This window comes from Calidris pugnax, unplaced genomic scaffold (assembly GCF_001431845.1).
Source record: "Calidris pugnax isolate Ruff unplaced genomic scaffold, ASM143184v1 scaffold36, whole genome shotgun sequence".
Taxonomy (NCBI): Eukaryota; Metazoa; Chordata; class Aves; order Charadriiformes; family Scolopacidae; genus Calidris; species Calidris pugnax.
Window position 1 is genome coordinate 2,689,994 of NW_015090825.1, and position 17,057 is coordinate 2,707,050.

General features: G+C 44.0%; 1 protein-coding gene across 3 annotated transcripts in view; it reads right to left on the bottom strand.

The window, feature by feature from the left end:
- Nucleotides 1-17,057, bottom strand: part of PRR5 (proline rich 5) — a 106,069-nt gene that overhangs the window by 20,367 nt on the left and 68,645 nt on the right. For all 3 annotated transcript variants that reach the window (XM_014940162.1, XM_014940161.1, XM_014940163.1), the window contains one exon: nucleotides 15,634-15,774. In XM_014940162.1, coding sequence (XP_014795648.1) covers nucleotides 15,634-15,774 — 141 coding nt within the window. The remainder of the gene's footprint in view (nucleotides 1-15,633; nucleotides 15,775-17,057) is intronic.

Consider the following 17,057-nt stretch of genomic DNA (forward strand, 5'->3'; position numbering starts at 1 on the left):
AAGTATCTATTTATTGATCCAGGTGTGCAGAACGATTGCCAGTAGTGATGCCTGCTTGCCCTGTGGCAATACTACTTCACCTGTGTCTGGAAGGATTATCTCCAAACAACCGAATAATTCAGACTATTAAACCTGCTCCTTAGGACAATACCAGACTGTACCCAAAAAAATAAGAAGCAGTTGCCTCAAGGAATAATGCAAAAAGTCACAATATACAACAACCCTGGCTCTGTCTTCTTTGCGCTCTTTCCCCTTCAGGAATTTATAAACATTGATAAGATCAAAGAATCATAGAATGGTTATAGTTGGAAGGGACCTTAAAGATCACTGAGTTCCAACCCCCCTGCCATGGGCAGGGACACCTCCTACCATACCAGGTTGCTCAAAGCCCCATCCAGCCTGGCCTTGAACACTTCCAGGGATGGGGCATTCACAAGTTCCCTGGGCAACCTGTTCCAGTGTCTCACCACCCTCACAGTGAAGAATTTCTTTCTGGTATCTAATCTAATTTCCCCTCTTTCAATTTAAAAGCATTACGCCTTGTTCCTATTACTATGCTCCCTGACAAAGAGTCCCTCCCCAGCTCTCCTGTAGGCCCCCTTCAGGTACTGGAAGGCCATTATGAGCTCTCCCCGAGCCTTCTCTTCTCCAAGCTGACCAGTCCCAGCTCTCTCAGCCTTTCCTCACATGAGAGATGCTCCTGCCCCTTTATCATCTTTGTTGTCCTTTGTTGGACTCTCTCCAGTATGTCCATGTCCCTCTTGTACTGAGAGACGCAGCACTCCCGCTGTGGCCTCACAAGTGCTGAGTAGAGGGGAAAGACCACCTCCCTTGACATGCTGACAAAACTTTGTTGAATACAGCCCAGGATGCCATTAGCCTTCTTTGCAGCAAGGGCACACTGTTGGCTCATGTTCTTCTACTAGCTTCAATGGGGCTCAGCATTTCTGGAGGACTCTCTATCTGAAAGTTTCAAGTCCCAAAACCACATTGAGTTAAACTCTGGGACCTCACTGAGAGGGCCTACAACATCAATTGATCCATTTTGAAGAGACATCTGGGTAAAAAGAAATGCTCTGCACCAAACTAAAGAGGTCAAGGACTGGGAGTTTAGTCTTCCTGCTCCTGCTTCTAGCTCACTTGTCTATGTTTGCCAGGACAGAAAATTTCAGGTACTTCCTCCTGGGTTTCCCTGATGATTCATGCCACTTTCATCCCAAGCAGACAACTCAGACATTTTTTAGCCTTTAGGAAACAGACTCAAAACAGGATCAAAACTGCTTCAAGCAGGGACTAAATTTTACTTTGTCCAAGCCTGTGTTGACTAAGCTGAACCTGATCCACTTAAACTGTGTGTGCCCTCTTCCCTGTGGAGGTTTCCCTGCAGCAGCCCAAAGGCAAAATGAGAAAACGTGCCTGGCCTGGGGGGAAATGGAGGCCACACCTTTGCAGACTGGAACAAGCAGGAAGAAAGCAGTTTTCCCTCTCAGAGGGCTACCTCAGCCCAATGGAGGGGCCTAAGAATTCATAAGGGACCTCTAAAACTATGCTATCTGTGTTTGCAAACAGGTATATCTCATAGCGGGAGCAAATGTGAAAAGTAGGGCTTGTACATCAAATTCCCAATTGCTTTAAGTCAGAATAACCCATTAGGTTAATGATTTTATACTGGTTTGCAACCAAGGATGGCCATGCCCTATGCATTACACGTCAGTTCCTAGGCACTGGTATTCTTTTTGCATGGGTTGGACAGATGCAGCTGCACAATTCATGGTTGTATTGTTATAAGCCCGCGGTAGTGTTGCCTCACACTACTTTTTTTCTCTCTTCATTTTATCCTAAGCCACTGGCATACTGGTAAAGCCTAAAATATTTGAAGGGTTAAATCATGTCTTGTCTCATCTCTGCCTCTTGCTTTTCTCATAGCAACAGCATTCACAGGAGGGAGAGGCAGAGAGGCTTGCCATTGCCGTATTGACAGAAGTCAGCACTTCAGATCCCTGTGACTGCCTCAGAAATAAAGATCTTGTCATAGTCGCTTTAATCTCCAGCAAGTGCCAAGTTATGTCAATGTCAGCGTGAGAAGCTGCTCTGTTTCTCTCTTCCTTTCATTGGTGGCACTGAGACACAGACAAAAGATAAGGAAGACAAAACACCCAGACAGGGCTTGTGTTCAGCTAGTGAGAGTTTTTCAAATGGCTCGGCTGCAGAAAGACAGCAATAGGATTTTCTTTCCAGAAAGGATCAAGCACTGAGAACAGGCTGGCCTTCCACTGACGCACAGAAACCCAATGCAATTATTTTTCTTTAAACTGTTCTTAAACATTTCATGTGAGACTGTAAAAGACAAAGGAGAAGATGAAGTCAGAAGATAAGGAAAAGATACGATTAGACGTACGGAAGTTACTTTGATGCTTCAAATGCAGTGCTTAGGATCCTGCAGAAGCTGAACAGCCACTTTGCTAATAAAGATCCACCAAAACCAAAGGTATACATTTCTGCCTCTCATAGCTGTAGGGCTAGAGGACGTCTGATTCCTGGCTAAGTGACTTCCCTAGGCGCAGACAAGAGCTGCAATCATCTCAGTCAAATAAGCTAATGTGACTTTTAAACAACCCACCGAATGAATCTATGCAGAGGTGAGTGTCTTGAAGAGCTGCTTATGGGATTAAATTTGAGCTGGAGTTAGTTTATCTGCATTTACAGATGCTTTGGCGCTTCCACGTTACACTCACGGGCACACACACACGTGCACAGAGGCGCATGTGCAGCCCCATGCAGAGATCACCCTGCGAGTTACCAACTGATTAGATGTGATGTTTAATGTCCAAGAGAATAAAGCTTCTCAGTTCTTTTTAGGCTCCCTCCTGAAGTTCTTGCTGATCTACACACATTTAGCTCATCTAACCTTGCCATGGAATTGATGACTTCTAACTGAGCATTCAACTCTTTTACCTAGTCTTGGCTCTGTTTTCTCATTTAACATTTATTACAAGAAAATCCATCTTGGATTTATTTTCAGGTGTGTACTGAAGCAGAAAAAAGGATGGCAGAGCCCTCCCTTAGTGCATCCAGGCTCTTTTGAAGAGACATACAGGAAACACTTTTAAAGAACTGCAAACATTAATTTGACTGCTGTTACGGACTTGTGAGGATTTCTGATACTGCCTTTCACAGCCACACTTCCCTTTTAAATCATTAATGAACATTCATGCCTCAGCATCCTCTGTGATGCTTCATCCTTTGCAGGTGACTGAATCTACTCCACAAATTTTCTCTGTTCCTGAAACACGCTTGAATAGACTGAGCAGACATGTCAGCTGCGCCTTCTGGATTTTTAAAACTTTTGCTATTTCTGGTAGTGACACAATTTTCACCACCATCAACTCATTCCTGTGAGCCGGAAAGCAGCGGATCACCTTCAGATCACCTATCTATCCTGGCTTAAGGAGGTGTGTGGTTCAGACACCACCCACAGCAGCTGTCTGCTCGGGCAACCAGCCCCTCGGGACAGCTGCTTGCCCTCAGCCTGCTGCTTGTGCAGGCAAGGAGCAACCCGCCAGGGCAACTGGGAACTGAGCAGCGCGCTCCTGAGTGAGCGCTTTGTAGTTACTCTCTTGCACAAGGAGGTCGAGCTTCCATCAGTCCCAGAAAACCAAAGTTTGGGAGCCTAAGTGCCCGGCAGTCTGGGCCTGCGGGAGCCCTCCTTGGCTTGTAGCAAAAGCTGTGCTGAAAGCAACACATTTCTACAGAAGAATTCAATTTCGATAAAAAAAATCTTTGCCAATTCAAAATACTTAGGAAGTAACTGACTGGTTCCAGAGTGGAAACCCTCCCTCAGCAACCCAAGGTGTAGAGGATAAAAAGGACACAAAATGTGAGTTTACAGCCCGAGAGCACTGAGCAGTGTATTCCCCAAATGCCAACAGTACATGGATGAGGGATGTGGTCACACAAGTGGCTCTAATGGGCTGACCTTCCTCCCTTCGTCCCTGTCCCCTGTCAGGGACACGCACACCGGCAACTCCATGCTCTGGCAAAATTCAGCAGTACTCAGCAATTCTTGCCACAACCCTGGTAGATCTACATGTAATGGAAACCTGTGTGGTTGAAAACAACAGATGCCCTGACCTACCTCTTGTAGATACGACCCTGCTACTGAAACAAAAGCCTTTTCTTCCTCCCTCCAAATCTGGCTGATGCTTTAATTTAATTCACTTACTGCCACATAGCTGCCTCCACAGAGCAAGCCTTCTCCTTGATTCTGTTTTAAATTTTAAAAACACTGCTACATATATAACCATACTCCAGAACTTTTCAGACAAAACTATTGCCCAGTTCCTCCTCAACTCTGAACAGGCTTTAGCAGAGCTGCATTAGCTTTATGCTGCCTGAACATCTGTCCTCGTGTGAGTCAGACATTTTGAGAAACAATGGAAATACCCCACTGCTTCTTCCAAGGTTTTGTTCTCTTCAACTAAATAAGGAAACCACAAGAAAAGCTCATGAGTGATACAGGAGGAATGAGGGATTTATTTTTCCTGTTGGAGCCCAACAGGCAACCTACAACATTACCCTTACGTCTCTAGAGGACAGCTGGACCACTAAGGCCAACATTATTTGTTATAAAATCACTTCTGGTATGTCTCCCTCTATTTCCCATTTGTTATTCCAGATACATCTACCATCTCTGGCATCAGGCTGCATTATCTGTAGTGCAGAAACCATATTTTCATTGTGTTTATATTGGGCCCAGTGCACAAAGGCTCTTGTCTATCCACGCCAGCAAAAAAGGAGGCCTGGAGATACACGGTGGCCGGTAATAGAAGTGGCTGGCAGCTCTTAGCTGCTCAAGGAAAAGAAATTTAATTGGGTTGATGAGAGAGCTACTCTGAGTGGAACAGCTGTATCTTGCAAAATACCTTTCTGACAGATTTCAGCCAGGCTAAATGATGGCTTCTCCTCTTGCCAGCATCTGCTTGATTGCAGCACGCTTGCTTTTTCCTTTGTATTTAGATCAGAGAGCATTAAAGCACGATCCTCTGCCTAACGACTTCAAACCGGAGGCTGCTGGATCCATTTCCAAGAGCACACGACTCGGGAGCAGTCCCCTTCCCTCCCTGCTGCACTGCAGCTCCCACCACTTTTTCTGATGGATGGTCCATTCTCAGCAAAACTGCGTCACCAGGGCCAGCCAGTTCGCTCGCCACAAAGCCACGACACACCAGGGACACTCCGCATGACTGCCCACACGCCTGGCTCGCAGGCACGACCTGTCACATCCTTGTCACCTTGTGCTGCGGAAGTTTTGCTGCAACCACCTGGTAGCTCACTGGTGACAGGAGAAGACTCCCAGCAGATAATGGTTGAAATCAAGTAGCGCAATCTGAATCCTGTGCCGTCACGTGATTACCTGTTTACCTTTTAATTGCCTGCAGTAACTGGGTAGTGGCAAGTTAATGAATTTCACAGCACGTGTCGCGTCACCCATGCCACATAGTTGTTCCTTCTGCAGCCCTAGCAGAACTATGGGTAAGACTGAAATTACTGATAGAAGACAATTAACCCCATCCACTCACCATGGGAGAAAGGATGCCTCTGAGAGACTTGTTCAATCACTCCCCTATCATTTCCAGATTGCAATGCACTGTTTTTTTTTTATTTTTGGAAGAATTACACCACAGAGAGTTACCCTCTGCACAAGTCCTTGTGCTACCAGCCTGGTACGTGCTGTCCCCACGGGGTGCTGGCTCTGGCAGTAGCAACCACAAACTGGAAAAGGCCTGGGGATGGGGCTTGGGTGGCATTCCAGAGAAGAAGCTTCCATATCCTTCACAACTTTTTCCATTCTCACTGCACTTTCTGGGGAGAAGGCGGAGGCTAGGACATTTTATATAATTTGTTTTAATAACCCTGTCAGCTTCAATGGAAACACCTCTTCCCATAATAATAAAATTCTCTATCATAGATGGAAAAACAGGCAAACACCAAAACCCCAGAGAAATCACCCCTGACGGAGAGCAAACAGCTGCCAGAGCTGCTTCCAAACAATTCCTGTAGAGAGAATTCAACTCCTTCTAATTATAGGGGACTTTTCACCTTGGTGTGGGCAAACTGCTCCGTGCCTGCTGCTGGGAGACACCCCTTTTCTAAGGCAAGGAGTGCTGGCCGTGTCCCCGTCTGTCTCCAAACCTGGGGGGAAACTGAGGGGGAAACTGAGATCAGAGAAAGAGCTGCCTGCAAGGATGAGCTTCCAGCTGTCCTCCACGTGACTAACATGCTGCCAGCTACGTCCCTCTCTGAATTCCTCCCTTTCCCCTGTGGGAAAGTAAGATAGGGTCGGGGAAGGAAAAGAATCAGAAGGCAACAGATGGAAAGGTAAAAGGTGACGAAGCAACCAGCAAGATGATGGGAGAAGAAGCTGTGCTACCAGCGAGCACCGGTGTTGCAAAATCCTGTGAGCGCTGTGCAGCCCTATGTCTGCTGCAGGAAAGGGTGAGGAGAAGGGGCACACAGGCTGCCTCTGAAATCTCCTGGTGGGAAGCTTCTCTGTGCCCAGCTGGAAGGCTTTAGGCAGTGAGAAGGCAGGGGCATGGTGGTACCTGCACAGGGTGTCCAAGCCACTCGGCACCCAGCTGCAGCTCGGTACAGATCTGACTGGAAACCGACGTTGACTCATCTCTGAAAGCTACGGGGAAGGTGATGTATGCAACACGACGAAACAACCCCGCGCAGTCTTTCTGTTGGAAATTACTTTTACCCTTCTTCTCGTAAGCAGGGCCAGGTGAACCCCAGCAGGACAGAACAGGAGGTGCTGCAGCAGCGACCGCAACCACAGCACTGTCTGACCTTTCTACCACCGTGGACAAAACTCAGTCATGGAGGGCAAATGGTCCTTCCCTTTTGTGCCAGGTGCCACCACCGCCGCAGCTGATGGATACCTGGTGGCACCTGGAATGGCTCCCAGGTCTGTGGTTGGCCGTAACAGCTGAGAAGTAACTGCCCCTCTTGGGGACACCCCCTGTAGAACCTGGGGCAATTCAACAGCTGCAATTCACGGTAGCTTTGCCTACCTGGGGACATCCAAGAAAATGAAATAATATTCACTACATTAAGAACAGAAAGCTGTTCAGATAAATTGTGCTTAGGCCTCTGATGTAGAATTCAAGTGTCATTAATTTAACTCACCTCCCTTCCTACCCCTTTAATTCTCAGAATGAGTGTCCATACAGAGTTTTAATGAGGTTTAATTAATCTTCTTTAAAAGGTAGCTTAGATTAACTTTCTTATGTTCCCCTGTGGACAAGCCATGAATTACAGTATTAAAGCACCCTGCCTCAAAGGATTCTTGCACCATGGGAACATTTCTTGCTCAAAGTTTTTCAATAGTCAAAATTTCTATTCTATCTTTTATGCCAGTTTTAGTCTACTGGCCCAAATGAGTCCACAAACGACATTTGTACGAACTAATGCAATTAGTTAAAACCACCTCCCTCTTACTTGATAAAATTACAGGGTCTGTAGGGACATTCTAATTCAAGTTAAGAATTATTTTACTGATTTAACTCCATTTTCTTAAGAATTAAGGACTTGCCTACCAATAAACTTGTACTGGTTTTAATAGGCCAGTTTCACCGATGGAGACAAACTCCAGAAGACAGATATATATTTTAGTAGGGACAACCTGGTTTACTTGAGGTTAAGCAAGTTATCTAGCTGACTTGAGCTGACACAACTTGCACTTAGGCTGCACAAGCAAATTTCTGTGGGCTAAGGTAGTCTCGGGTGCTGTAGGCAGTAGCTACACCATAACTCCATGCACGCCCACTGTGTAGCCCCAAGGCAAGTGTTGAGTCATTTGAAGGAGGACAAGAACTTCTCACCTACCACAGGTGCAAGACAGCAAATGGGCAGTAACTGCAGAGGACCTGATGGACAGTGACAGCACAATTTGGGGCAGTTTAGACAACTGATGTGGTGTTTGACCAACTCCCTCTGAAGCCATACCTCTGGTTAACTAACTGGTATTATCCTTCAAAGAAGTGACATTTTACATAATGCAAGGTACTCCTAAAGTGCACTATAAGCGCACACCCAAAGGCATTTGCACAATTTAAATTACCTTCTAAAACAATTGGGTTTAATTGGTATGGACAAGGTTATGGTCATGTTCCCTTGAAGACAGTCTTTCTGTTAAGAGGAGGGAGGAGATGCACATTTGAATTACTACGCCACCATGTTCATGGTGTCATGAGACGTGTTCATATATAACAATACAAAACAACTACAGTGTTTTATGTTCCTTTCCTGTTTTTCTGCTGCTTAAGGTCACAGAAGTGGCAACGCGTAGTATTGCCACATATGTCAAGAGCTAGTTTTGGAAAGTACTCGATTTCAAAACGAAATCTGTTCTTTTCATATAGCAATGGATTTCCATTGGCTTTTGTTAGAAAGAGGGTCCACCTGAGTGCTAGATCCTTCAAGGTCTGTGGTGCAGAAATGCTGGCTGCGTTGGAGTTACTACTAAAAACGTCCACCGTGAGTCAGGCTTACAGGCTGGTTAATAGAAACCACACTCACTCGCCCTATCTCTGTCCCTAGAGAAAACATACTTGTGGTGAGCTGTGAAATAAGTGCCAGGCAGAAACAGAGCTAAAAACATTATAGAGGGAAAATGCCTCTCATGTGGTTTCCCTCCTTAGCTATAATCCTACAGCATGTAAATGGAAAATGGATAGCCACCGACTGCCACCAACTCAAGTCCCTGCCACTTACACCAGGGTCCCCAGCTCTGGCTCTTGACTGACATGCAAGCAAGTGGAAGTGGTACTTTGATTAGTACAGAGAGTGTATTTAGCACTCCCACCTGGCACCATCGGCCGACCAAAGTGTCAGCACCGCTGTAATGTATATTTAGACCTTTCTGGTTCCAGTGTTGCACTCAGGCTACTGCTGCTGTCACTGTTTTGAACTCCCCAGTCAGTTCCCAGCTTCTTGTCTCATTAACACAGCACATCCCAACCTGCTTGAGGCAATACCCCAAGATGTAGATGAAGTAGCCCTAGCATTTTTGCTGCTTCCGTGCAGAAATGATTCCTAGCATCAGAAAACTAGTGCAATAATAAAACCCACAGGAAGAAATTAAAAATCAAACATGACAAGGATTCCTCTACCAAAAAGGTCAAGATTTTCTTTCAAAAGGATCTTTTTCCTACAACAAAACAATGCTATGCCTTGCTAAAAATCACAGCATTCATTCCAGGATAACAAACCTGTGTCAATTTAATTACAGCAAACTGCACTTGCTGACAGAGACAATAAATAAGACAGAGGATATTGCTTAGAAGCGAGCACTGTTTCTACAAGATATTCTTGAGGGTCACATTCTCAGTTTCATGGATGTCAACACAAAGCAATGGAGGACTCTTCCCTTTGTGTCAGGCAGTTTCCCGGCTGTAAGATCTCATACCTGACCCCTTATGTGCCTAGAGGGCTGATGCAAATGACACAGACAAGCCACCCTTTCCCCAGGAAGGAAGAAAACACATTTATGCACAACCCAGGGGAAGCACAGGCCTTTTGATATGGTGATTTATATTTAAATAAGGTCTACAATACTTTTATTTACTGCTTTCTGCGTGTTATAAACCAGGAATTCAGAAAAAGGTAAAGAGAAATTAAAAGCATATTGAAACCTTCACGCCCACACCACTTTGTTCAACCTGTGCTTCAGGTCTAAGAGACTTTGCAAGACAAACTCTCAAAAGCAGCCACCGAATTCTAAACCCTATAGCCATAAAGAATTGACCACAGTTGACACACACTGCAGCATTACAGCAAATCTGCTGTCCCACAGGCAGGACCCGACAGTTTTCCGATAGCAAAGGGTATTTTGTTTTCAATACAGATTCATTGCAGGATAACAAACCTGTGTCAATTTAATTACAGCAAACTGCACTTGCTGACAGAGACAATAAATAAGACAGAGGATATTGCTTAGAAGCGAGCACTGTTTCTACAAGATATTCTTGAGGGTCACATTCTCAGTTTCATGGATGCCAACACAAAGCAATGGAGGACTCTTCCCTTTGTGTCAGGCAGTTTCCCGGCTGTAAGATCTCATACCTGACCCCTTATGTGCCAAGAGGGCTGATGCAAATGACACAGACAAGCCACCCTTTCCCCAGGAAGGAAGAAAACACATTTATGCACAACCCAGGGGAAGCACAGGCCTTTTGATATGGTGATTTATATTTAAATAAGGTCTACAATACTTTTATTTACTGCTTTCTGCGTGTTATAAACCAGGAATTCAGAAAAAGGTAAAGAGAAATTAAAAGCATATTGAAACCTTCACGCCCACACCACTTTGTTCAACCTGTGCTTCAGGTCTAAGAGACTTTGCAAGACAAACTCTCAAAAGCAGCCACCGAATCCTAAACCCTGTAGCCATAAAGAATTGACACACACTGCAGCATTACAGCAAATCTGCTGTCCCACAGGCAGGACCCGACAGTTTTCCGATAGCAAAGGGTATTTTGTTTTCAACCACTACACTGTCTTTGGTTTGCTGGGTGGCTGCTGTGTCAGAAAAAGGTAAAGAGAAATTAAAAGCATATTGAAACCTTCACGCCCACACCACTTTGTTCAACCTGTGCTTCAGGTCTAAGAGACTTTGCAAGACAAACTCTCAAAAGCAGCCACCGAATTCTAAACCCTATAGCCATAAAGAATTGACCACAGTTGACACACACTGCAGCATTACAGCAAATCTGCTGTCCCACAGGCAGGACCCGACAGTTTTCCGATAGCAAAGGGTATTTTGTTTTCAACCACTACACTGTCTTTGGTTTGCTGGGTGGCTGCTGTGATGGAAAAACAGCACACTACATTTTGCTTTCAATATCTTTTTCCACCCCTTTAAAGTGCAAGGACCTGAACCTACATTTACAAACTTTCCAGAGATAACAAATAGGTCCCACTGGGCAGCTTTAGGTATTTATTTTGTCTTCCTTTACAGACAAACACAACGGGCAAAGGAGTTCAAATAAAGCTCAGAGAAGCCAAAAAGGAAACCACAGGTTTTATTTTTCTCTTCAGAGCTTATGTTTAGTGAGGCCTCATCTCTCAGCATGAGAGATACTGTGTTGCGCTTTTCTACAGTTTTTAAATACCTCGGGTCACCCAGAGAGGCTCTGTGAACTCAAATTACACTGATGTTAACTCAAAAATGCAGATAAACACTCTGTAATTCTTCTTTTCCAACTTTCTCAGACCTCAGGAGAGATACCTGGAGATAAGATGTTCCCATTTCAGTGGCAAAGGGAGTCTTTGACAGTACGCTTTGGGAAATAATTCAGATTGTTTATCCTGCAGTGGTAGTTCTGCTCTCTTTGGTTTACAGAGCATAAAGGAGAAAATTCTTATCTCTCCTTCTGTTTATCCTTCTACCTTCAGCTTCCTAATTTCACCCAAAGAGAAAGGTCATTGAGGTGAGACTGACAACTCCGTGTAGTTACGGGAGCTCCTGTGCATCTCTCTGTGCTCAAAAGCAGTTTTACTTCTTTTACTTCCCTCTGTCATGACTCTGCTCTTGAAGGCCCCGCAACTTAAACAGGAGCATCCTGGAGGCACTTTAGCTTATGTTGCCTGTGAGGCAGCCACAAAGGATTAACATTTCAGTTTGTGCTTTGTGACTGGGTCAGGCTATGCTGGCAACCCAAAGTTTGAGAGGTGTAAGGCCCTTCTTCCAAGCCATGATAAAACTCCCACTGACTTCAACAGCATGGGAATACCACTCTTTCCCCTAGTTCTGCTTTCCCAGTAGAACACTGGTTTGTAATTAGACTAGGTAACTAGCACTGGTGAGAAGTGGCTTTACTGGATCGGAGAACCTAAGTCTAATAATTAACCCAAGGACTAATTTCTGATCCTTTAAATGGAGAGTATCTTAAAACAAAGCTTCAGATATACAATCTGCTATTTACAATACATGTAACAGCTTTATCCCAGAAAAGGAGGTTCTTCTTTCCTTCAAAAAGGGACTGCATAGAGAAGACATAAAATTCCACACCCCCTGCTGCCTTTTGTTTTGTTTTGTTTTTAGCCTTTGATGTTTTTAATGCACAAAAAAATGAGATATTTGGCTCTCTGGGTATGTGTCCCAATGTATATCCTCTGTCATGTCACTGTATACCAGAGGAGTATCACTGTATCACGTGCTAGGGTATTAAATGCATGGCTGGTGGGCACACATACAGCAAATAGTTTACTGAGGACAGGAAAGAATCACAGAATCACAGAATCTTCTAGGTTGGAAGGGACCTTAAAGATCATCTTGTCCACCCGTCAACCTAAGTGACAAAAATAGACACCCACACAACAAACAAGGAGCATCATCACTAAACCATACCTCCCAGCCCTATATCAACCCGTCTTTTGAACACCTCCAGGGATGGTGCCTCAACCCCCTCCCTGGGCAGCCCATTCCAATGCCTGATAACCCTTTCCGTGAAAAATTTTTTCCTAATATCCAGCCTGAACCTCCCCTGGCGCAACTTGAGGCCGTTTCCTCTTGTCCTGTCGCCTGTGACTTGAGAAAAGAGACTGACCCCCATCTCTCTACACCCTCCTTTCAGGTAGTTGTAGAGAGCAATAAGGGCTCCCCTCAGCCTCCTCTTCTCCAGGCTGAATAACCCCAGCTCCCTCAGCCTCTCCTCATAAGACTTATTCTCCAGACCCCTCACCAGCTTTGTCGCCCTTCTCTGGACCCGCTCCAGCACCTCAATGTCTTTTTTATGGTAGGGGGCCCAAAACTGGACACAGTACTCGAGGTGAGGCCTCACCAGTGCCCAGTACAGGGGGACAATCACCTCTCGGAAGAAGATTTGATGCAAAGGAGAAACAATCAACCAAACAATGAGGTAAAGGCCGCAACTTCATTTCAGGCCCTTTTATTCATGTCTTTGGCAGGGGCTGTTTTATTGCCCTTGCCAGAGCGTGGACAGCTGAGCAAGCAAGGAATGTCTGCAACTTGCAATAGGTCAGTAATTTCACCAAGGTCAATGAAATAGCTTCATTGGCTTCAGCATGTGAGTGACCTCACGCCCAGGTAAAACGTGGGCTTACTGAGCTTTGCTGAATCAGCACCTACCTCCTGAATAAAGTCCAAGGATTGCTGCAGCTTCCATTCTCTCTTTGAAAAGCTTCCCTTCCCCTCTGTATAGAAAATGTCTCCTCCAGACAAACTGACACAAGCTCTTCCCCTGCACCCTGTCAAGCTAACACATGAGCAGTATCAGATGCACCTTGCGTTAGCTACCAAACCTCTGCCACTTTAATCCAGTCTAACAGGACAGACTGCTGCACGTCAGTATGAGCCTTTGTCAACCTGTGGCCTTCAGCAGACATAACAGCTGCTGTTTTGAAGAACACCATCTCCTCCTTAATTATGTAACTCAGCTGCACAGGGCTGTCAAGGACAGGAACAGGGAAACTTAGTGCCAGGTTCAACACTTGGTTCAGGGTCGGCATCACTAGACTCATCTTCCAGCCATGGGAGTCTGCTCCAACATCACCATGTTTGTTATAGAAGAGATAACCGCAGTAGACAGAAATAGGGCTAGACAATGTCCACACCAAGACATCATCTCTCAGTCTGGGAAATCCATGCACACAAGCCCACCATCTACTCTTTGGACAGCTCAATTGTCATCTCTCTTCCAGCCCTATTCACATGTTGAGTTAATCTAAATCAAGGAAATTCCATTATTACGCCATAAATGTGTAAAATTTGCTTTTGTTTCATGTGACATTTGAGTTTGGGAAAAAGCCTTTGCTCTGAAATCCAATTATTGACTAACAGTGCTTAGCATGTAAATATCTCATTCCCAGATCCTCTCCTGACCTTTTTGTGTAATTTCCATTAGATTTTAAACCACAAGTTTGGCAGAGCTGTCGCTGTGAAAGGACCCTACCACACAACCCTAGGTAACATATGCAAAAGTAAACGCCCAGGGACAAACTCCCTCTCACTTCATTACTGATTTCCATCAACAGCTTTGCAATGAGAATAGGTTTGGCCTTTTACCCTAAACAGGTGGATACCTTGTTAACACCTCCGGTTGTTGAAAGAAAACAGATTTGCAAAGAAACTGCTTCTTGTAGCACTGATCCTGGCAAATGACTCCACATCACCTCTTATGAACTTTCTAAATCAGTATGTTTTCCAGCTCCCAGCTCACCACTGAATTCATGTGAAGCAGGATCTTACCCATAGCCAACACAGACTCTCTAAAACAAAAAAAAAGCTAGCAGATATGTTAGCAACGACAGTTTACTTTGCATCTAAGAAGGGAACAGGCCGGATAGACAACCTTCCTGTGATTAAAGGTTTTTGTGATGGTACTCTCTGATGTGGAATCTCTGGTGTCTATTAACACAGCTGGGTTCACAGCTCAATTACGTGAATTCTTTGATGTCTCATTATGCAGTTAAGCCCACGCTCCAGTTTTCCCCTGAGGCTCCTCACCTCTCTCCAGACACTGATTTCCACAAAACTCCTAGGAATCTCAGTATCTCCGATATCACTGTCATTGTGCCATAATCAGCCAGCAGTTCGAAGAAGCATCTGGCAAGTTGGAGGTTAGGAAGAAAGGAGAGAAGGGGCAAGCAGGCAGTCCAATCACATAATTATCTCTTTCTGAGAAAATTAGGTTAAACATACCATTATACACTCCAACAAACGTACACTGTGACAGCAGGGGGGAAATACCATTTCTTGACCTAGCAGAGAGAATCTTACTCATTGCTCCATTTTCATCACTAGATTATCCTGCTCTTTACAACAATTTCAGACAGAGAACTAATCCTTATGGTGATGAAGAGCAAAGAATCATTTTCAGTGTGAGAAACTATATCCTTTCATTTGCTGTAAATCTATCTGTTTATTAAAAAAATCACCAGCCAGGAAAATCTCAACTTCCTCACCCCCTAAGAATCCGCTCCTGGCTCTCTCCCTCCCTTCTGCCTCATCCCCCTTTTCCCCAACACAAGCTCAGGTTTTACTTTAATTAAGCAAAAAAAAACAAACCTTAAATTTGCCCTTTTCCTGGTATTCCTCTTTTTGCTTCTCCTCACTACTACTACTAAAAAAAAATAATCTAACATTGAAGGTAAATACCAGTATCTATCTGGTCTTAAAGTTTTGGACCAACAGCTTTGAGAGAATCTGGTTCCAGTGACAAAACATAACCATGATTCAATGATAAATTGCATATTCACTGTGTTGCCTACTCCAGATGTGAAGCTTTACATCCATAACTGCTAATGCAGCAACACACAGCATTTCATGGAAGTCATGTTATTACCACACACACTGGTCTGCTTGCAAAACTTTGTATTTCAAAATGAGTCTTTACTCTCAGACCCTCTGGATCTTAAGGCATGAAATCTGAACCTCTACAGTCTCTACGTTTAGATATTAGGACAATATTTAATTGCATAGAAGCTCTGGCATTCTGAGTCAGAAGTTTTCAATGAATGAGCAGAATCACAAACTGCTTAAGAAGACTTCAGCAATACAATACAGAAAGACAGGTAAGGAAAACAGCCTGAGAAAAGTAACCAATTTACCTGGAGTATTAACAGCATCTGAATAATAGAAGGTGGAACTCTGGCTCTGGAACGTGATAATGCATCTTCCAATTTAATGTTGAGGGTAATTATATTCCTAAAGTGCAGAAGAGCCAGCTGCCGAACTGAGGGCTCCTTCCCCTTAGAAACAGAAGCAAAGCAAGATGGATTATGAGCAGTGTGAAAATGAGTTTCAAAATCCTCTGTCAAAATTCCTTCCTCCACTTCTGAGGGATTACAAGAACGGTAAACCTGAATGAAAAGCTGAGGAAACATAACAAAGGACACAGTGCAGCCTACAAACCTGTGCAGTGAATTTGATTTGGCAGTAATGAATGCTGCAGACAATGACTGAGTCTGACTGTCTATGAAGATGATGAGGTTGGGGTGGGTGTTGGGGATTGTACTTGAGCACAGACTATATATAAATATTTTGTATTTTACTAATAATGAAATGTATCAGATGTTAAAAAAAAAAAAAAAAAAAAAAAAAAAAAAAAGGGGAGGTTGGGGTGGGTGTTGGGGATTGTACTTGAGCACAGACTATATATAAATATTTTGTATTTTACTAATAATGAAATGTATCAGATGTAAAAAAAAAAAAAAAAAAAGAAAAAAAAAGCAGGGTTGAAAAAGGGTTGAATTTCCATTATTTCTCAAGATTTTGAGTACTGGCTGGATACTCTCTTCAAATATGGTGGGAATCCTGACTCAGCCCACCTGTGGATCCTCCTTTTCTCTACAGTTTAGAAAACTTCACTATAAGGTAGGAGCAGAGCCGAAGTTTCATATTGCATTTTCAAAGGCATCTTTTTGCAGTTCAAGCATCACTTCTCACTGAAAAAAATCTCACCTGAAGAACACAGTGCTGGCTCTGTCCACAGAGATTAACACCACTTGCCTTATACCCAGTGAGGAGTTGTAAAACTGTTCCCATTGCCACCACCAGGGCTTGTTCCTTGAGTATATATGGCTGTACATATATATTCTTATCTGCAGTTCTGTTTGCTGCCAGCCAAATATTAACCCTGCTGGAAGGTCTCATATTCAATTGGTATTGACTTACCTTAGTTCAGAATAAAAAAGCCTGACCCCACCTCACCTGTGCCTTTTCACTTTGTTAATTATTTGTACTGAAGTAAAGAAGGCCAAATCTGCTTCAGGTGCTAATGAATAGAATTTATAAGAGCACATAAGCACCAGCTGCCCTTTTGGAAGTATCCTTAGAACATCAGGCCCCTAGACCTTTTTGAAATTACATGGAACTTGGGGTTCTTACCCCCTCCAGGCTCCTTTGAAAATTCAAGCCATTTTTTTCACCTCAAAGGTGAGGAGACTTGTGTTGCTAAGATATTTTCAAAAGCTTCAGGAAAACAAACGTGCAAAGGAGTATTTAGAGCAATTTTCAAAAACATCTGAGTTCT